The sequence below is a fragment of the Eschrichtius robustus genome, chromosome 7 (genome assembly GCF_028021215.1).
Source record: "Eschrichtius robustus isolate mEscRob2 chromosome 7, mEscRob2.pri, whole genome shotgun sequence".
NCBI classification, from domain to species: domain Eukaryota; kingdom Metazoa; phylum Chordata; class Mammalia; order Artiodactyla; family Eschrichtiidae; genus Eschrichtius; species Eschrichtius robustus.
Window position 1 is genome coordinate 107,630,247 of NC_090830.1, and position 22,347 is coordinate 107,652,593.

The window sequence follows — 22,347 nt, forward strand, 5'->3', positions numbered from 1 at the left end:
GACTATTTATAAAGGTTCCCCTTGGGGGATAATACAGTACGAAGGTTAGACCGGCAGAGTGTCATTTCCCCCCAGGTCTGAAGGGACAAGTGAAAGGAGTGGCTGCCAGAGTCCAGAGAGAGAGCCCCCTTATAGGAGCCGTGACCTTCAGTTTTAGATGTCACATGTGGTCCTCAGGCTCAAAACCAGGTGGAGAGAATTGCTGAGGGGCAAACGGAAGATGTCTACCACATCTAGCACTGTTACAGCGGCAACCATCGCCACAACGTTCGTGTTGTCAGATTTCCAGCCTGTTTGGGTCCAAGAAAGGGGGCAACTTTGAAGCCCTCTTTAGCTTTGCTCATGACTTTCTGGGTCCAACAGGGAGCTCTGTTCTGGAGCCAGGCACTGGGTACTCACCAGAGAGTAGAAAGCCAGAGAGAGGGTCCCCTTTTTTTTAATCTCCTCCCCAAGTTCTCGTGGTATTGGAGAAAATGATCACCAAGATCTTGTCTGAACTTATAATACAAACCCAGGACACATCAATAAATCCACATTCTTTAATGAAACATTTCTTTCTAGACATATGTTAGCTCCTCTCCCCTTTCTCTTTGCAACTGACAACATTTCATGAAATGTACAGTTACACAAAATAAAAAATACAATATATTTATAGATAATGCTCTAAACGGTTTTTCTTTTTCTTTTTTCTTTTTAAAGAATCCTTCTAGGCATTTGGGATTATTTTTCAGAAGTTCAGTCTACAAAGGAAGCTTGAAAAACATCTGCTGAAGCCAAAGGAACACTTGTTCGCACACTGAACAATAACAATACCACGAATTATCTGAAATTTATCAAATAGACCAGATCAACGGCAAACCCCAGTGTGATTTGCTAGTTAACAAGATCTTACAAATGATTCAACCAGACTGAGCGTTTCATGAGTAATAAGAAACTTAACTTTAGAGGAAAATAGTCTTACAGTCAATCGATGCACAGCCTCATTTTCTGTTTGGAGAAATTCCACAAGCTGAAGTTAATTCCAGATCCTTACCCTGCCCTGGGATCCAGGTTCTAGCATCTACTAGACCAGATTACACTAGAATTGGACCAGGCTGAAGACCCAGACCCCAAATATTTCATCGGGTCATCAAGATAATTCTCTGAACTGAAGCCAGTCTTCTTGGAGCTCTGTGACGGCCCCAAGGACAAAGCAGGCAGGGGTAATGTCCCCTGGGATATGTGCAGGAAGGTCACTGGGCATTTGGAAGAACCAAGGCAGGGGCCTGGGTCTTTCTGCTGAGTGGACTTTCTCTCGTGAAGCCAGCTGTGCGTTCCTTGCAGAACATGCCCTGTGCGTACGTCCTGTGAGTCTGAGTTCCCAGGGGAGTGGTCTGGCCAGCCCCAGCTGAATCAGAGCTTGTCTTTTCTGGGAATACGTCACTCACAGACGGCCTAAATAAAGGTTTTCATAAGAGTCCCATTGTTTCAAATTGGCCACAGGTTGATAATTGTTGAAGTTGTGTTTTTGAAAATATTCATACTAGAGAGAGAAAAATAAGTACCATTGTTCCATGAGGGTGGCAAATCCTGAGGCAGAGCTGACTCTGTTTCTGACTCCCTCTCACTTTTCCAGGGAATTCATTAATCTTATTCAGACTTCTAAAGGCTGAAACTACAGAATTTTCATGTTCTTGGAGAGAGACCCTTACCAGTCACCTTATGCATCCTGACTTCAGTTTCAACTGTGAAGATCAGACGGGGCAAAATAAAAGCCGCCAAAACACAAAAATCAGAGAAATGGAATCCACCCTATGAGGCGGGTAAGGTCTGAACCAGTGACAAGCTTCTCCATGTGCTGAATCAAAGATCCCCCGAGAACAGGGGCTGTGATAGATCACGATATAAGAATGTAGGCTGAACCTCCATTCAGGGCCAAGAAAGGCCAAGAGAGAGCTTGGTGAAAGAAGACTCATAAAACACCGCGCAGGTCCAGAAGGGCCTACTCAGTCAAATCAGTGGGCCAGTATTTATCACACTGCATTGACTAAGGCTCTGACAGTTGACCCCTTACATTCATACATATATACAGACATATATTATTATTAATAATACTTTGCGTTTTTTCTGTTTTAAGGAAAAAATAGTCCCATGCATTTCTTCTATCTTTCTTTGTATTCTTTTTTTTTCATCTTTTTCTTTTTTTGAACTCCCAGCAATCATTTTAATTAGACATAGTCCTCTGGGGGTATATTCTGATCTTTAAAAAATATCACCTTTAATCTTTTGCAAATACTTTGTTTCAAATGAGGTTGATTCATCCCAAAGGAGTTCTGGCGCTTGGGAGCGATCTCGGCTCTCACCAAAAACCCTCTCGTGCGCTGTTCCTGTGTTCGATACCAACCACACGGGACTTAGGGTTATGTAAACATTATTTAAAAATTATTCCAACATAAATACTCTTTTAAAGCTAACACACCACAGCTTTTAGCTCATAATGCCCATAGATGCCTTAATGAAATGCCATTCAGAACTACCTCACTGTTTAAAGTACACCTGGAGGTTTCAAAATTATGTAAACAACATCCTCTACACTTCTCTAGGACAAGTGCCAAGCGTGGTGAATTCTGACTGCAGGCTGGTGACTGAGCGCTAGTTAGTCTGGGCAACGTCACCCATGCACTCTTGAACCCGACCGGTTTCAGGACGTTAGTCACAGTAGACTTGTTCCACAAGGTGTTGATTCTTACATAACTTATAATTAACCAGTTTTCAATGATGTTAACCCCACGAGGGACCTGAATGGTCCCTCATAAGATGTCTTTGCACGTCTTGCAAATGCAGTTTGAGTTGGCTGTCGAGAGTCAAGGTCAACCACAGCAAGTGCCTCCAAAGCTGGAGGAATAGATGTTCTCAGCCCATGGAATCCCAAGGCCGGGTGGAGTCTTCTCCAAGTCAGTGAGGGCAGGAGGACAAGTCAGGATGTCTTCTCCTTGGCAAATTAGGGACTCTCACCAGCAAATGTGCTGCTGAAGTCACAGCAGATGCCTTAGTCCTCTAATGCAGTTAGGGATGGGGGAGCCCAACGTGGGCAGGGAGAGCCGATGATGCAGAGGAAAGGCTGGCGGTCTCCTTGCTACACGACAGGGATCCTCACACACCAGCTCCCTCTGTGCACTGCTTACTGTGATGTCTTTTTTAGTCCTGACGACCATATTCTCAGGTTTCATGGGTGACGTGTCCCTGGCAGAGAGATAGCAAAAGTCTCCAGCCAAAGCTGTGAGGAACACATGCGCTACGGCCAGGCTTTTATCCTCATTGTGCAGTGCAGACAGAAGATGACCCGAGTCTCCATGACATGGTCACACTGCCTGACACCTATGGAAGCACGTCCAGAAATAGAGGAAGGACCCACCCAAGGGTGGGCTTTTGCCTCATAGGAGCAAGGGACGAGGAGAATGAACAGGCATAGCTTGAATAGTCAGTGAAGTCAAGTCTTAATCTTTAAAACTCCATGACGGATCACATTGCAGCTGGAATCAAAGGAACATCTTCTCTCCTTGTTTTGGCTGAACTTCATCAGATACACACACCTCCAAGGCTAGATTTTGAGTTTTTGTTTGAGAATAATACTGCACACTGCTTTAGAGCAAACTCACAAGGTGCCATTGTTATAACAAAAACATTCTCATTTCCTGTTTTTCAAGAACAACATTATTTCTTCATGTGCAGGGCATCCTGGAACTTGGTGCTCGTGTACTGGGCCTGAAAGCCCTTCTTGTTGACGGTGTCGTCCGTGTGGAAACGAATCATCAGAGAATCCCCTGCAGAGTAGATTTCTTCCAATGGCTGAGGGGAGGAGAAAGGAAAACCAGAGGGACTTTAAGCCAGTTGGCTGTGGTTGGAGTTTAAAATAAGGAGAATGAGACAGAACTTTACACAAAGACGTAGGATGGCTGATGATGCCGCAAGGCATCCCTGGCACCAGAGGCTCTGAAGGGCAACAAAACAAGCTCTTTTTCAAAGGAAAGCTTTTCAAATTCTGCTCCAGACAGCACCCCCGCCCCCTGCCCCAGCCCTGCTTTTCCAAAGACAATCTGAAATGCATAGCTCATATAGAATCTATTATTTATTAAGTGCATAGATTAATTAAGTGCACTTCTCTAAGCACTTTCAGATCTCATCTCATGTAAACTTCACAACAACTTTATAAGGCAGGTTCTATCTCTATTCTATACTTGAGGAAACTGAGATGAGACTCAAGTTCACACAACTAGATAGGCTGCAAGCTCAGGTTTTTCTCACTGTAAAGTGTATACCATGAATCACCCAGCTCTAGGGTCACCACTGTGATGTGTCTTCCAGGAGACCTAAGACAAAGACCATTGTTGAGGTCCATGTCCTGTCCAAGGACAAAACATGGGATGGAGTCACTACATTTGTCAGAAAGGTTTTGCCAGGTGGTGGATGAAGGGGAGCCAGGTTCTGAGGCTGCTGTCTGCCAGATTCTAACGGAACCAAACTGGGCTTCCCGTACATTTCACTGCTCAGGACCCTCCAAGGTTTTCCTCTGCATGTGGACCCCACAGTTTGAAAGACTTTAGCTCTCAAAGGCACTGCATCAGCTAAGTCACACTTCGGCATCCTTTCTTCTTTGGAGGGTGAGAGAAGATGAAGGGAAATTATTCAAAGACTCATGCAAATGCCAGTTTGAGATTCTGTTTAGCACAAGCACTAATGACTCCAAAATGATTTAATGTAAGTCCACCCAGTTGCAAAGAAGCTTGAGTGATCAGCCCTGGAGGTGGAGGAAAGGAAAGAGCTGGGGACCCAGTGTGGGCACTGCCCAGCGTGGTACAGCCAGAGAGGGCCCAGGACACTGAACTGGCTGGTCCACACACTTGCACTGAGCGCCAACTACGTGCCAGGCCCTATTTCAGGCGCTGGGGAAATAGTGATCAAAACAGGCCTGCCCTGTCTTGAGGAGGTGGCCCAGGAAAGAGGTGATAATGAGAAAAATGATCATGACCTTGAGCGTAACTAATATGTTTGGAGTAAAAGAGTGATTCATAATTTTCACAGGCATTTGGTTTTATTGGGAGAGAGAATTGTGAATATGTGGAATATGCAAAAGTATAATTAAAAAAAAATTTTAAAGCCTGAAGGCTAAAGAAAAATGGGGGGTGGGGGGTAGGAGGGCGGGGAGAGATGAACCCTTTGCAAAAGTAGGCAGTCCTAAAAAGGACTTGCTCTTACCTAGCTGACCTCGGTATCAGGTCCCCGGTACCTCCCAACCTCCTCTGCGACTACCCTCCAGTTTCCCTCTTTGCTCCAGCAGAGCGGGCCTCCTGGCTGGTGCTGTAAGCGGCAGAGACTCTGACGCACGCGTGTCTGACCCAGCAGCCCCGCGGCCCGCCTTCCCCGCATCCCCGAGACTCACCCCGGAGCCGCAGAAGCGGCCGAGCCTGGGCGCCGTGCTGTCGTAGCCGTCGTACGCCTCCATGTAGTCGTAGCCACAGTCGGCCTCCTCCTCGACCTCAAAGGTCCGGAATATCAACTCCACGCCGTAGCCATCCTCCGCCACGATCACCCAGTCGCAGCGGGCCTGGCTCGGGTAATTGTTGTCCCCAAACTGGGCATGGGAATAGAGCTCTTTGGTCTGCACTTCGGCCTTCAGCCTGCCCCCGCACTCTAGAGCGGAGAGAGAAGCGCGATGCCCCCTCCGCACAGAGAGCGCACGCTCCGCGCCCCCTCTCCCGGACCCCAGTTTCTCTTCACGCCCTCCGTACAAGCCAGTTTTCTCCACAAAGCCTGGTGTGTGCCCTGTGCGAAGGGCCGGGAAAGTTTCATCAGCCCATTTGACAGAGGAGTAAAAGAGATCCAGGAGTTTCAGGGCTCACTGGGGAGTCCAAATTGACCCTTACGAACAAACCAAGGTCCTATGTTCCCAGATTGGGCCATAGGGAGGCCTCGGGGAATACCGGGGCATGCTACTGACAAAATCCTTTTCCTCTCTCCAGTTATGGAGACCTGGGGCCAATGGATGATTTGCCCACCTGGTCGCTGGGATGTGATGGATCTTTACCACTTTACTGCCTGGAAGCGCTAGAAGCATCTGAAAAGGGCTCACACTTGCCCGGCCGACTTGCTGTAATTTGTTACTTTGCCAGCAGAGGGCACCAAAAGCACATCAAAACTGCTGGTGAGCGCTCAAACCTGAAACCTCAGAATAGACCTGGCTGGCGCCTGCATTTGAGAGCCTAACTATAGGCCAGCTTTGAAACCCCTGTGAGTGTTACAGGCGAGCTGCGCCTTGTACTTTGGACTTATATTCTGTAGCCTTGGCTTCTGCGTTTTTTCACTGGGACGGTAACTCTGGTTGGCCCGAGTCCCATCCTACCATGTGTCTAGGCTGCTAGAGACCACATAATAAAAACGTGTAAATGAGAGGGATGGGAAATTAGAAAGCAACAGAAATTCTGAAGGCAAATTCCTCCACAGCAGGTCCTCAATGTGCTCCACGCCTCCTCCCGCTGGCGTGGTTTCCGCACTGTCTGGTAACATTCCCCAGCCCGGCTGGAGCTCCACGTCCAGCCCGGCCCCAGTCCTGTCCGACTGCCAACTCTTAATCCCATGTGTGCTCTAGCTTAGAATTTCTTCCAGGTCTGAGCTGTCTTTGGGAAATTTCAAATTCTTGAGACGTGGCTGGCCAGGAAATGGGCACTTAGCAGGGCAGGATGCCTTCCTTCCATCCTGCCAGATCCCCTCTCCATTCTTCCCCACCTGCTCTGGGCCCCTGGAGGCAGACCTCTGGGTCTACATGGATGAGCCCTTTGCCTTCATGATCCAGCCACAGGGAGCACCGGCAGATCAGAGGAGGGAGGAGAGAGGTCAGGGCATTAGTCCCAGGCCCCCTCCTTGCCTGGGCCTCGCTCCTGTTGGGGGGCCCTCTGTTTGCCCCCCTCTATCTCTAGGCTCCAGGAACCGTTCCCTCCTCCGGTATCCAGGCCGGGGGTAGTAACAGCCTTGCAACCTAGCCCTGGTTGCTGCACTGTCCCCACGGTGTCCTCACACCCTGCCCATCCCTCTGTAAACAGTCCCTTATTCAATTCTCCTCAAATAACGATTCTACCTGAGTGTGCCCCCATTGCCTGCAGGACCCTGACCTCCCCTGAGCACCCACACTCAGTCTGCAGGGACAAGAGGGTGAAGTCACTAGCTAGTGGCTTTTAAACTTCACCGGGGAAGTGACAGCGCAGCCGTGAACAGTGGGGAGTTTTCTCCCAGGCAAGGGCCAGCCAGACGGAGAAGGTGCCACCTGTCATTTTGTCTCACCTGATTCATGTTTTCTGGTTCTGGGAAAGAACTGGGAGGAGGGGCTGTTAAAGGGCTCAGAAAACCTCACAGTGGTCGTCATCATGATCTCAGACTCTGAGTGGGCTGCACAGTCACCGTTTTGCCAGAGGGCCAGGATCAGAGAGTCAAGGTTGCTTCAAGGGCTCTAGTCCCAGGTTGTCTCCTTTAAACGGCTAAAGAGCAGAACCAATGTTCTTACTGACTTTCTTCCGTTTAACACAGTAAATAACGTAAGTTATATGCATAAACATTTTCCTCCAGAGGGCTGAATAAAGTTATTTATTTCAAGTGAGGAAAAATAATGTGGAACAAAAACACTTTTCATTTTCTGGAACTGGTCCTTGGAGGGTACAAAGGGCTACTCTCCACCACTCAGCACCCAGACTCAGGGTTTCACAGACCAGCAAAATTACAAGTAAAACTTTAAAGCTTGGGTTGGGGGCGGTGGGAGGAAGAAAGGAAGGGAGGAAAGAAACGTGGCGCCGACAAAGTGTTGCCCCTTTAAAAGGTTGTCAGTGAAGGACATTAAAAGAAAACAACCCTTCCCCCATGGGTGCCCATGTTTCATTTTAAAAGGGACATGTTATCATACACTGCTCGTCCCCCATGGTCAGAATTAAAGGTGGTCCTTTCCCTGCCTTCATCACCCATCTATCTCCAGCCCACGTGGGCATCAGCTGAAGGCCGGGCTCCCAGCCCACGCACCTGTGCTGTGCATGGCTTGGAATCCTCTCCTCTGCACCGAGGCGTCCGAATAAAACCGGAGAAACAGGCTGCTGCCCGAAGCCACCACGGGGTCTGGCTTCTTGCTGCCGCAGAAACGGCCGAGGACCGGGGCCAGGCTGTCGGGCCCATCGTACAGCTCCAGGTGGTCGTAGGCACATTCCTGGTGCTGCTCGATCTCAAACTCGTTAAACGTCTAGGGATGGAAGAGCAGAAAGTGAGGCAAGGTCACTTCAGCCGGGGCGGGCCCCCCTCTCCAGGGGTGGGAGAGGAAGGGGCACAAGGACACGCACCTGCCCAGCCAGCTGTGCAGGTGGCGTGGAGCCCATGATGATGGTGGCCACATCTGTTGAGAAGGTCTCCAGCTGGCCCCTCTCTTAGTCCCCAGAACAACCCTATGAGCTATTGCTACCATGACCACTTTGCGGATAAGATGGCCGGGGTCAGAGGGTTTCAGTGCTTGTTGGTGTCTGTGCTCCTTCTGGCACATCCTGCAGCTTCTCCCTCAACGATGAGAGCAGCAGTGACCGAGGTGTTCACTCTGAGCCAGGGGCTGTTTTAAATGCTTTGTAAGTAGTAATCCTCATGACCCTGTGAGGTGTCTACCGTGATAACCACCACCTTACAGATGAGGAAACTGAGGCACAGGGCTGTCAGATAACTTGCCCAAGGTCACCCACTGGCAGAGTTGGGCCATGACCAGGAGGTCAAGGAGCCCTTGCCCTGAACCTCTGCACTGCACTGTGTGAATGAGGCTTCATGAAGTGCGCGCTACTCCACGTCAATGTCCTGAGAGTGGCTGGCCAGAGTTGAATATTTTTTTCCATGCAGAGCCCTGCATTTTCTCACTCAATTCTGATAATACTGTAAGGGAAGAGCTACTATTATCCCCAGTGTGCAGAAGGGGAAACTGAGTCTTAGGAAAGTTAAGTGGCTTGCCCACTTTCAAACAGCTAGAGAAGGATGGAGCTGAACTTGACCCCCAGCCAGCCTGACTCCAGGTCACACTCCTAACCATCACCAGGCTATACTGTCTCCCTCCTCCCTGTCCCCCCAAGACTGTCCCCTGAAGCAGGCCAGGGCAACCCCATAATTCCAGGCTGTACACCAGGCTCTGCAGCCCCAAATGTAGGGCTTCTCAGGCGCTGGGCACATGACTGGCCAATGGCCTGCCCATGGCTACGAGGGGATGGGACAAGGTGAGAGGGGACAGTTTAACTGAAGACTTGGACCAAATGACAGAGAGGGAGAGAGAACATTAGTTGGGGGTTGGAAGGGATCTCAATTCACAAGAAGGGGCCTGGGGTGACAGAGCAGAGATGGAGGTAGAGAGGGAGAAATAGAGGGGCCACTGGCTTTCGTAAGAATGACACACACATTTTGTGTTTGAGCTTTGAAATGGGCAAAGCTCTTCACACTTATAGGAAGGGAGGTGGGGCCAGAGAGTAGGGGTAGGGATGTTGGGCAGGAGTAGGAAGGGGAGGTTGGTGGGACCAGGGTGGGCAATGCAATGGGAGGGTGACGGTGGGCCAGGGAGGCGGGGAGCTCCCCAAAAGTCCATAGGACACCCTGTGGCTATCCCTGTGCAGTCAAACACTAGCTTCCTGGTAAGTATTCAGTCCACTCTGGTAGCAAAAAGGTAGAGCATGATCAATATACCCACCACCCACTTCCCAAGGACGTATTTAAGAACTAGCGCATATGTATGTGCCTCAGATAAATTGGAGGTCTGGGTTCACTCTGGCCACTGTGATCGGTTGCTTTATTTCTGCAGTACTGTAGAGAACAGGAAAAGACGTTTGGGGCAGTTACTAAAATCTTGTGGCCCTTCCAGGGAAGCGCCGCGACCAGTTGTGCAAATTGCGCGTTCCCAACCCCAGGGCGCACCATTCCCCCGCCGTCTTCAGAGATTTGTGTTGCCATGGCGATCATCTTCCAGCAGACGGCAGCCTTTCTCTAATGCACTCGCTTTAATTCACCCTCGCCCAGAATCAAGGCTGTTCTGACTGACCCAGGAGAGCAGCCGAAAGCGTTTCCTACACGGACAGCCATGCATATGAGGTGCCCACATGGGCACCTGTGGTCACGGGCCCTGCCTTCACCCCTCGATGCCCCAGGCCTGCACCCGTGCCCAGCCTGGGCACCCATTCATCCACCTGTCCTCCTCACCACTCTCGCCAGTAAAGACCCACGCCAGTCCCTGGGCGATCGTCTATTTATCATCACCTTCTCCTTTGTTCTCTCCCCTTCTCCCTGCATTATTGGTCCATAATTCAGGGGGACATCCATATACATTCTGAAGAGCTTAGCTATCTCCAGAGTTAGAATGACCCGTTTAAAAACTGTTTGCTGGAATACAACAACTTCTCCAGAAGGCAAGAGGGTTTGTTTTACACTCCACGGTCTGGGAGTCCCTGGTGGCTGAGAAACAAGACTTGTAGGAAAAACTCATTTCTCTTTTGAAATAACCGAGCATGGTGCGCAGACCACCACAATCATATGCATGGATGGGACTTTAAAGAAAGGCTTGGAAGATATATATCTTTAATTCAAGAGAGAATTAGCATACATAACTTAACCTCCTATTGTTAACTGGAAAAAATGTAAGTTGTAGAAAATATGAATAATAGAATCCATTTGAGAAATGTGAGCAAGAAAAAGGATATATATTTTTTCCTGTGCACACACACACAGAAATTTCTGGAAGAATTCACAAGAAAATGTTCAGAGAAGTCATTCCTAGAGTGAGCATGGGGATCTGGAAACTTGATTTCCACTTTCCAACCCTCTGACTGACTACATTTTTTTTTAACCTTGAGAATGTATTTTTTTTTTTTTTGTAAAATATTGTAACTGGAAACTACTGAATCTCAAACAGTGCTTCAGATCTGTGTGATGGGTGCCCGGTCATACTGCCACCACTGTGAACAGGTGCTATTTACAGAGCTTTTCTCACCCACCACCCTGGGCAGAGGGCTTCAGGTGCATCCTCTCTTTTAATCTGCACAACAGCCCGGAGAGGTAGGTTTCACTAGCAGTCCCATATTCCAGATAACAAAACTGAGTCCTGGAAATGTTGAGTAACCTCCCCAAGTTTCAGAGCTGGGAAGAGGCAGAGCAGAGACTCAGACCCGTGTCAGCCTGATACCGAAGTCCGTGTTGTCCATAAACTTTGAAAATAACTCACAAGTTTCACCCTGTGGCCCGCGGTTGAAGAGATGTTCCAGGTACACTCCCTCCGGCTCGGGTATTTGTCAGGCCAGTTGGGGCTCACCAGGGTCCCCTCTGCACTGCTGATCTTGTGCACACAGCCAGCTGGGGGTGACGGGTGACACACAGAAGAGAGAGAGAGGTAATTCATTTGTGGGCAGCAGAAGAGGCATTCCGGAAGAGCCTCCTCCCTGAGCTCTTGTCACACGGTCATAATATGTGAGAGCAGGGTTTGGCCTGAATCAAGGGTCCGCCAGCTCAGAGATCTGCTGATTTATTTGGCTTTGCTGCCTTCCTGGAGCCAGGTCACCTTTCTTACTATTGCTATTCGCATTGTGATTGTCGCTGGAAATATGGTAGAATTAGCGGTTGAGACCACAGGCCCTGGGGTCAGATGGGCCTCGGTTCAAGTCCTGGTGCCACCATCTACAAGCTGTGGGACTCTGAGCCTTGGTGTCCTTATTGGTAAAAGGGGTGCCAACATTGTAGGGGGGATGCATGGATTAAATGAGATAATGCATGTGAAATGCTCAGTAAGCGCTAACAAAGATCTCCATCACTATGCCTTCTGTCTTTCAGTTTCCAAAGCAATTTCAATTGGAGGCTACAGATGTTGGCCTGGTTACCATGCTATTTGCAAAGAGTGGTCCCACGACTTGCTTAGTAAGTAGCGTTTTGGCCAAGAGCTAGAATTTGTCTCTATCTGTGTTGAGTACTGCGCTAAGCACTTTGATTGCATCCTTTCAGTTAATCCTTCCCACCTTCTAATTGAGAAAATAAGCTGAGAGATGGCAAGTGACCTATTGGTTGGGGGTAGAGCCAGGCCTGCCTTTGCTCTTGCTGATTAGGAAATAGAGGGCACTGCGGAGGTACCACTGATGTCTCTGCTCTGTGGCTTCAGGCTGAGCAGCTGGAGGCTGAGGGTGGGTAAGAGGGAGGGGGCGCTGCAAGGAGGTTTCCCCTCATTGCTGCCTCTGCTCCGCAGCCCCACAGAGAACGGGCGCCCACAGGGGCAGCAGCTCAGGCGTGGGATGTTCGCTGCCGCACTCCCTGCCACCGTGCGGGAACGCATACAGTTCACCTGATGGGACCTTAGCGGAGTTATATCCCTCCTGGCCTCCCCCACGCCACAGGGGCTAGACAAAGTTTTTTTTAAGTTCCAGAATGACAGTTCCTTCCAAGTTCTTCCAACCCACCTCTCAACCTAACCTGTGACCTCCTGTGTCCGGGTCACAGCGCTGGGCTCGAGGGTGGGCTTCTGAAGATGTCTAAGCTCATTCTTTAACCTCCCGGGGAGGCCCTGACCAGTCTCTGTGGCGCCCCAGCCAGTATCTCCTAGTTCCAAAATGTTTATCCCAGAGTGGGGGTGTGAGGTCTTCACATCTTCCCTCACCCTGATGTGCATGCAGGGCTCTGTGGTGGGGACAAGGCCTGGAGGCCTGTGTATTCATCAAGATGCTCAAACTCCCTTTGCAGGATGGTGAGAACATGGGAAGGCCTTTCCCAGAGTGACTGGACATGAAAAGCCGTCTGGCTCTGAAGGACTCCCAGTAGTGAATGAAGCAGGGAGCAAAGTCTTCCCCAAATTCTATTTCACTATTAGACCTGCAAATTGTAAATATGATTATGACATAGATGGGTGATATCTATCAACATTTCAAGTGCTTAATATGTGTCAGCCTGTCTGAAATACTTTCTAAGCATGCTCTCATTTAACCCTCACAAAAACTTTAAGAAGGAGGTATGTTTAGTCTGTTTTAAACAGAAGAGGACACTGAAGCTCAGAGAGGTTAAGTAATTCGCCCAAGGTCGCACAGCTGGTAAGTAGCAGAGCCAAGATTTAAACCTAGGTTGTCTGATTCTGGAGCCTGGCGTTTAACCACTTTTCAATAATAACTGCAGGAGAGCACTCAAGGGCCCCTACAAGCTTCCTGAAGGAGTGACTGCCCTGGCGAAAATCACTCTTGAGCAGGAAGGTGGGAGGAGAGAAGGCAGAAGCTGAGCCTCAGTTCGGGGTTTGCTAGACCTGGAACAAGCGCCCCTCGCTCTCACTCTTATGCATGTGCACACTTGGGCAGCCAAGGCGAACCTCCCCACGCCCTCCACCCTGGACACGGTCCAGCCTCACCCTCTTTGCAGTCCTGCCGGTTCTCATGGAGCCGGTAGCCGTTCCTGCACCTGCACAGGTAGCTCCCGAAGGTGTTGACACATTCGTGCTGGCACCCGCCGTTGTCCTTGGCGCACTCGTCCTTGTCTGCGGAGATCAACGGACTCTCCTAAGAGGAACCACCAACTTGGGAACGTCCCTCACAGCCCAGAACCCAGCTCAAAAGGAGTCTCTACCAGGGAGCCTCCCTGATTGTCCCAACTCTGATTATCCTTCCACGGGGCCGAGGGTGGGGCAGCATTCCTTGGATACTACCTGGCCCTGGTATATATTGAATTCCCCATGCTCCTAAAGCACTTTAATGTATATATAGGTTCTCCCCTCCTGCTCCCCACCCAAACCAAGGAGCTCCTTAAAGGATAGGCTAGTATTAATAATAATATTAACAATAATAAAAATAACCACCGTGCACTGAGTATTTACCCTGTGATGGACACTAATCACTCTATTATACCCTCTGTATTATCTAAGTTAATTCTCACACAACCTTAGGAGGGAGGTGCCTATGCCCCCATTTTACAGGTAGGAAAACTGAGGCTGAGAACGTTAACGTGCCCAAGGTTACTCAGTGAGCAAGCAGTCTGTGTGACCAGAGGCCTGGGCTGTTACTCCACGGCCCCACACCTCCTCCTGCCTGTGGAGCAGGTAAGTGTGCAAGCCTTGGGCCAGGCGGCCCCGTGCCAGCCCTGCTCCTCCACTTCCAGCTGTTGTGACCTTGGGGAGCCCTTGACTTCTGTGCCTCAGCTGCCTTACCTGTAAAGTGGAGTCAGTTATGGTGTCCTTACCTCACAGGATTGTTGAGAGGAGGAAACGAATTAGTACAGGGAAAGCACTTAGAACAGCGTCCAGCCCCGAGTCAGTGTTAGTTTTTATTTATTATTATGGATGGACTCAGATGTTAGCTGTTGTTGTCGTTATGGATCTTGTAGTAGCTCAAGCCGGCAGAGTATGCAGCCCTCTCCTAAGCCAGCTTCCTTCCCTGCTAACCGAGGACCAACCTCCATCCCCGGCCCTCCCACCAGGAAAACTTCAAGGGTCAGGGACATCTCCCTCCTCTCTGTACCCTCTGCCCACTGCGGGTAATGTGTCACTGAACACTTGGTGCTTTAGTTTTGCCCTCTGATTCTATGAGGACAACTAAGAATCCTTAAAGAGCCCGTAAAAAATAAAGAGATGAAGACCACCCAACACTTCAGTGCTGGAACCACGGGCTAGAAAGAGGCAAGGAAGGCTCCTCCCCAAGCCCTCTGGGGGAGTGCAGCCCTGCCCACACCTCGGTTCCAGACCTCTGGCCTCCAGAGCTGTGAGAGACAACATTTTTTGTTGTTTTGAGCCACCTGGTTTGTGGTCGCTTGTTTTGGTAGCCCTGCAATAACATAGCCACCACGCTATAAAACCCGGACCGAGGCAGAGACACTGTGAGGGCAGGGGCAGCGGGCAGAGAGGGGCGGGCGGGTGCCCCAGGGCTGGGAGCCCACAAAGCCGTGTTGCCCTCAGCCTGTGGTCTTGCCCCCAAACCCGCACACCTGAGAAGAAGTGGGCCCTGAAGCCGCGTTTGGAGACCGTGTTGTCGGACTTGAACTCTACGCGCATGTTGTTGCTCTGCGAGGTGATGACCTCGGGCGTCTCGGAGCCACAGAACTTGCCGTGCAGCCCGGCGTCAGGGGACAGGCCGCTGCGCACCTCCACGAAGTCGTACTTACACACCTGCAAGGGGGAGCCATGGGGAGCCGCCCGGTGCCCTCAAGTCCCCGCCGCAGACCCTGGCGCATGGCAGGGCTGCCTTCCTGAGAGCTGCACCCTGCCAGGTGGGCAGTCGAGCTCGGTCAGGCCCAGCGGGAGGGTCCTCTCGACTCTTACTGGGATCCTTCCAGCCCAAGGTGCAGACAGGGGGCACGCCTGACTAGCTGTCCAGCTGTAGGGCTCTGCCTGGGCCTCGGCTGGCTGACTTGATCATCCCACGACCACCGCCCAAGGGAGGGAATGGGCTGTTTATGCCACCCTGGTCCCCAGCTGCATCTCACCGCCTCCATTCCTCCCAGCTGGACGCTAAGCCCCAGATTCCTACCCCAGGGGACATACCTGTCCTGACCACCTCGCATCCCCCGCCCCCAAGACCCGCCTCCTCCTCTCTTGTCCTGATTCTCCTCGGATTTATCAGTGACGAGAGGAACAAAGCCCTCCATCTGCAGAAGGTGTGCAGCTGAAACTGCCTCACCAAACACCCCCCAGATTCCGCCCAGCTACAACCCCACGACCCTAGGAGGCCACCTCCCCGCCTGCTGAGCCCCTCGCCAGTTTTCAGCCCTGAGCCACATCCCAACAAGATCCCCAGTCAATTGGAGCGCAGAAACATACATCATTGCCTTCCAGTTCAAACACTTCAAACTGAAGGGAGATCCGGTACTGAGCGGGGGCCACCACTTGCCAGACACAGTTTTTGTTTGTAGGATACTCCTTTGGCCACCCAGGACTGGTGATGGTTCCATTCAGCTTGGTAATGAAACCGCCACAGGCCACTGCACAGGGGGAAAAAAAAGCAAGATTCATCTGGTTTTATTTCCAAGTGACTGCAGTTTCCCCCAAGCAGCAATAAGCCCTGCTGTTCTTTAATAAAAACAACAATAACAACAACAACAAATAGACCATCTGAACTGATTAATTCAGCCTCCTTTCTTCTAGTCTGTTTCAACTGAGGATTTGGAGGGATGGAGTGGAGGACAAGTCTTTACTGCTTTTTAAAAAAAGACGATGCGTTTGTGCTTACCTCTCACTCAGTGGCATAGCTGGGGACTTCACATGACTTGGACCAAGGAGATTTAGAAATGTTTGCACCAAGCTATGCAATGTCCCTGGCTTCCATGAACAAGCAGAGTCATGCAGGTGGGCAAGGAAAACACCACCAGCCAGGTAGGAATGGAATGAATGAAATGCGCTATTCGTTGAGTCACACCAAAGTGCTCATACTTATTCTTTGCTTTTATTTGCTACCTTAATAATCATATGAATTTCACACGGTCACAGAAGAAAATGAACCATGGTTCCACCTGCACAGTTGCTGGGGTGGAGTCTGATAAAGTCATCTCACGTTTGTGGCTTCATCGAGTTGTTTTTCCCTCCAGGAAGGAGGTGGATCATGCCCACAGCTGTCCATTGTTACTCCACAGCCAACCAGCTGCCCCATCTTCATCTGTTCCCCTTCTCCTAAGACTTGTCCCCCATCCCCTCTCACTCCAGCTTGGCAGGTCCAACACCAACCTTCACACGCCTTCTTGTCAGAGGCCAGCTCATAGCCAGGATCACACACACACTTGTAGCTGCCCAGAGTGTTCACACAGCGCTGCTCACACCCGCCGTGATCTGGCCAGGAACACTCATCCACCTCTGTTGGGGAGGAAGGTGACCGTGGTTAAGTCATCACAAAGCTGCCGGGTCTGTTCCCCATTGCTTCCCACATCCCGGGATTCCCTCTAAGTAAAAGAGCGACTCCTGGTGACCACCTTCCAAGGAGTCCCCTGTCCACGTCTCAGAAACCAGCAGCAGCCACAGCAACGAGTGGGATCTTGACAACGCACAAGACTAACTTGTTAGCCAGAAGCAGGGCTCCTTTGAGAGGAGACTGGGTCTGGTATAACTTCATTCTTTGCAGGGTTCAGTCAGCAGTATTTGTGATCTTAAAAAATCTCAAAGCTTTCATACCAAAGACGATCAATTTCAATGCCGTAAAATTGGGGATCCCCCATAAATGCGGAACGTCTCAGGACATTAAGCAAAGGGTAAGGACAAAGGGACACATTCCTAGATGAAGATGTATAAGTATTCTCCAGGGATAGAACCAGAAGCTGTGATTTAGCATTTTTATCACTAATCTGAAGAGGGGATCTTCAAGGTTACAGAAAACGCTGGCTCTTAGGTGAGCCGATGCCTCCAGGAGAAACTACAGGAAAAGGCCACAGAGAGACTGAGTTAGCAGGGGAGTTACATGGGATTCAGCACCGACAAGTGTCCAATGATGTGTCTGGGGCAATTAAATAGCAGCAAGCAGGACGCTGTCCAGAGGGAGAACATGGGACTCACTGGAGAATCTCCCCGGACAGGTCAGCCCATGCACCACTAAAGAAAGGAAAAACCCAGTCCATTGGGCATCTCCAAGAAGAGTATTGGAAGTAAAAGGAAAAAATCATTGTTTTCTGTTGCCAAGTTGTGGTACATTTATCCCTAAAGAGCATGCAGGTTGTAGCCTAACAGAGCTGCAGAGTCTAATGAAAGGACAACTACACACAGAGACATCTTCAAACAACAACAACAAAAGCCCAACCTAGGAAGAAGAAAGGGTTGGAGAGTGGGTGGAAGTGTTGGTTCCTAACGCCAGGGAAGGTTAAGAACAGAGCAAGGACAGAATTCACGAAATCTTGAGAGACCTCACATTACACATAAAATAAATGAGGACATTTTCAAGTTGGTAAAGACTTGAAAAGATCTCCAGTCCTGCCACCTCAGCAAGGATCCATTTAGTAACATTTCTGGTAGGTGGCTTTTCAGACCCTGCTGGAAAACACCTAGAGATAGGAATCTTACTGTTTTTAAAGGCATTTCTTGCCCTTTGAAATTCGAATTGTTGAAAACTCTGACTCCTTGCAACTTCCAACCCAATGGTCCAGCAGAAAATGCAAACCTTTCAACCACCATATCTCCTTTTTCCAACTCAAATAAACTCCAACTCAAATAAACACATTTCCTTCCAATCTCCCTGATCCATGATGCACAAAATACTCATCAACCTGGCGGCTCGTCGCTGGGTGCAGGACAGTTTGTAAATGTAAACTTTGGTGGCTCTAAGAGTGATGTGTTCTTGGGCTCAACAAAAGCTTAAATAAGTTGGTCAGTAGGGGAGACTGGGTTTAGGAGACACGCTCTAGACAAGGGGTTGAAGTTGTCCATAGCTTCATATAAGTATTAAGTTCGCTAAAGTAGTAACAATCCTGCAATTATTTACTACTTTACAGTAGGCAAAGTACTTTCTTTGACATTTGCTAAAAAGTATAAAAGGAGGAGAATCAGTAACAATGAGGAATAGAAAAAGTCCAGTCTTTAGGGCGAGCCAGACAGACCTGGGCTGGATTCACCAGGGGATCTTCCTTCAATAAACTGGGTGATTTGAACTTTCTGAGCCTTCCTCCACTTTTAAGATGAGAATAATACCTGCTTTTAGGGTTGTGGTGATTAAAATGATGCCTGTGAAGTACCCAGCATATAGACACTCAGTACACATTAGCTATTGCTCTAGAAAAGAGCAGGGTTGCTTTTGAAATTCCAGTGGATGGAGAGACACAATGATGGGAGTAATGAAAAGGACAAGGTTACCTGGCATCCCTGAATCAGGGAAGAGTAGAGTAGGCCTGGGGAGGGGAGAGAGAGAGACAAGGCAGGAACAGAACGAAGGAAAAAGTGTCAAGGATGGGCCAATGAAGGAAGACTAGATGGGCAGGAAGGCAGCAAAGCAGAGTCAAGAAACTGGCAGGAGGATGGAAAGGAACCATGGAAAGAGCCCATCAACATAGAGCAAGTTAAACAAAGGGCCAAGCTGGGTGGTTGGGGGAGACTGATGCCAGAAGATGCTATGGGCAGGACACACGATTGTCATAGGCAAGAAAAGGAGGACCACTGATAAGTCTCCTGGCACCATCTTAGCCATGTGGAGGGAGAGAGGCTGGTGGATTGGATGTGCACCTAAAGCAAAGGGAGTATATTTCCTCCAAAGACTAGAAGGGTAGGGTGTTTGGCCCAGGAAGATGGGTACAAGGTGTACGTTTACACCTGAGCTCTCTCCAGAAAGAGCAGTGGGATGTTTGGCCATTTCCACCCCTGCTCCAGCTCGGGTGTATGGTGTGGAAGTGAACCAGGGGCCCTGCTCTCAGGGGGAGGCTGGGTGCCCTCTGCATCACCTCCACACTAGAATGAAGTATCATCTGCTTCAAGCCCACAGGCTCATGCTTGCTCTGGGCTACAGTGGCCAAGGCAAAGCACCCCAGAAAAATCTGGGAGAGCGTGGGGGTGGGAGAAGAAGCTGAATCAGGGATCAGCTTTACTGACTCTGGCTTTTTTTTTGCCTTCTCCAAGTAGTACCAGTGAAAGAAGGAACCATTCTGAGGTTAGATAATGAGATGACTCAGGTAGGATCCCAAACATTGTTTCAGAGAGAGTCAAGGAAAGGGAAGGCAAGGCACATCCCTAAGCTTTTGAAGTACCTTGAAGGGAGCCAGCCCCCCACATCACAGATCCCGTGGTGGGCCATCAGCACTGGGACAGTGGAGCATGGGGGTCAAGGTGGGAAACCCTCCCATTCTTTATGTGGGGAGTGTGGCACCAAAATGGCCCCGTCAACCCGAAAATGCACTTGCCATCTCCCCAAGTAAGCAGAGATGTGAGGTGCTTTGCCTGCTGCCCGGCCAGCAGGCTCTGAGAGGGACTTCCATCTGGCGCCAGGAGAGGGATGCAGAGGCCAACTGGCACCCTGGACAGAGCCATGTGCCAGCTGGGCCCTGGGCAGAGACTCCTGCCAACTGGCACCAAGGCAAGAGCTTCTTTGGCTGGTCCAACTCTTCTGCGTGGCCTTTGTAGTTACTCTTCCACTTTCTTTCACTGGAGAAGTCCTGACACACGCACCGGCCCCTGTGTGCTCACAGGACATCCTACTGACAGCCTTGCTGGAAAAAGGCTGACAAAGAGCTGGCTGTGTCGGGGCTCTAGAGCTGGGCTAACCTGTGCTAGATCCCATGGGACTACTGAACACTTGAAATGCAGCTATTCTAAATTCAGATGTGCTGTGAGTGTAAAACACACTGGATTTCCAAGACTTAGTGTGGAAAAAAAAAAAAGCCATAAAATCTCTCATTAATATTGTGTATATTGATTACATATTAAAATGACAGTATTTTTGATATATTGGATTAAATAAAATATAGTATTAAGACTAATTTTGCCCTTTCTTTCTCTTCTTCTTCTTTTTTTTGTAAGGTGGCTGCTGGAAAGTTTAAAGTTACATTCATGGCTTGCATTTGTGACTTGCCTCCTACTTCTGTTGGACAGCGCTGTTCTGCACTGTGGTCTCTGGCCTCATTCATCCGCGTGGGAACCCTGAAAGGTAGGCAGAGCAGGGAGCAAGAAGCCCAATCCACAAATGAGAATCTGAGCCTTATTCATTCATCCACTGCCCTGTAAGAATTTATTGAGCCCACTGTGGGTCTGGCACTGTGAATACGGTTGAGGACAAAGCAGGTAGGATCAAGTCTCAGAAAGGAAAACTGACCTGCCTGAGAGCAGTGAGCTGGTAAGAAGTGTGTGGGCAGGGCTAGACCCCAAACTGCAGAGGCTACATCCAGGGCCCTTCTCCCTATACTCCCATGGCAGAAAGGTGACGAATGTCAGAATCAAATCAGAAATTCAAATCCCTTCACTTTGCTTTCCTGTGGCTTTCAGGTCTCTGTAGAGGAAAGAGAATGAGCTATGAAGTCCTACACATGCAGGGCCTACTTCTAGCTCAGCCACCTTAGAACTTCAATTTCCTCAATTTTAAAATGGGGGTAATAGGGGCTTCTCTGGTGGCGCAGTGGTTAAGAGTCTGCCTGCCAATGCAGGGGACACGGGTTCGAGCCCTGGTCTGGGAGGATCCCACATGCCGCGGAAACTAAACCCGTGAGCCACAGCTACTGAGCCTGCGCGTCTGGAGCCCGTGCTCCGCAACGGGAGAGGCCGCGACAGTGAGAGGCCCACGCACCGCGATGAAGAGTGGCCCCCGCTCGCCGCAACTGGAGAGCGAAGACCCAACGCAGCCAAAAATAAATAAATAAAAATAAATTAAAAAAAAAAATAAGGAGGCAAGAGACAGCATGGTGAAGGGCCATACATTGGAATCTATGTGCAAGGTACCCTTTAAAAAATAATAATAATAAAATAAATAAAATGGGGGCAATAATGCCAAGCAAGGGGTTGTTCTGAAGACAAAGTGAGGTAGCTGGTACAGCTTCTGGCATGCTCGATAGATGTCCTTTCTTTCTCCTTTAATAGGTCCCAAAGAGGCTTCCACCAGACCTGACTCCTCTTTTAAGATTCAGGGTCAAGGTCAATGCTGTATAGTTCTTCTTTTCTAAATGTGGCTCTCTACAGTCCTTCTTGACATAAAAAAAGATATCAAGCTGGGCCTGTGCACTAAGTTAGTGTAGATGGGCTTCAATTAACACCTTTACAGGCATCTAAAAAGCTGTTTGCCAACTGACATGTCCTTGAATATCTAGGCTGGGTGCTGACCCCACCCCCATGCTGAGTGAGATCCTCCTCCGATGTCAACACTTCACACAATATCACTGCCCGCTGGCTCACAGGTCTCCTTTGTCACCTTGAGCTCTTAAAGACAAGGACCATGTTCTCCTCTGTCCCACAGCCCCTGAGACACAGTTTGATGACTGCTGAATAAATGTTAAAGGTAGAAGAGGGAGAAGATGGCATTTTCTAACCACTAAAACAGAGCTAGTTATCATGGTTGGTCAGAGCAGGCCAAGGCTCTAGACTCAGTCCCTTACAAGCCGGTTTAGCATCACAGAGAGAAACACCCGTCTCCACTGCACTGACTGGCATCTCCAGTAGAGTTGCCACAAAAAAAGCAGAAGACTCCATTAAAGCTGAATTTCAGATGAACAATTATTTCTTCGTACAGTATGCAATATTTGGGACGTACATATACTAAAAGATCATTCTTTATCTGAACGTTGAATTTAACTGGGCAAACGGTTTTTAAAAATTTGTTCAATCTGGAAACCCTAATCTCCAGTTTTAGCTGGTCCTCTCAAAAATTGCAATGCTGATCGTCAGCAGAACCAGGAATGAGATGTGGGTGGGCCAGTGCCAACTGGTTA

The 22,347-nt window shown here is 49.4% G+C and overlaps 1 protein-coding gene across 1 annotated transcript in view; it reads right to left on the reverse strand.

The window, feature by feature from the left end:
• Positions 1-3,693: 3,693 nt before the first annotated feature.
• The window catches only part of TLL2 (tolloid like 2), a 135,080-nt gene continuing 116,426 nt past the window's right edge, over positions 3,694-22,347 (reverse strand). Inside the window, exons 14-21 of the mRNA XM_068548993.1 lie at positions 16,694-16,819; positions 15,794-15,954; positions 14,962-15,142; positions 13,397-13,522; positions 11,246-11,373; positions 8,041-8,254; positions 5,420-5,670; positions 3,694-3,828 (exon numbers count right to left, since the gene is read on the reverse strand). Of these exons, the coding sequence (XP_068405094.1) occupies positions 3,694-3,828; positions 5,420-5,670; positions 8,041-8,254; positions 11,246-11,373; positions 13,397-13,522; positions 14,962-15,142; positions 15,794-15,954; positions 16,694-16,819 (1,322 nt within the window). The remainder of the gene's footprint in view (positions 3,829-5,419; positions 5,671-8,040; positions 8,255-11,245; positions 11,374-13,396; positions 13,523-14,961; positions 15,143-15,793; positions 15,955-16,693; positions 16,820-22,347) is intronic.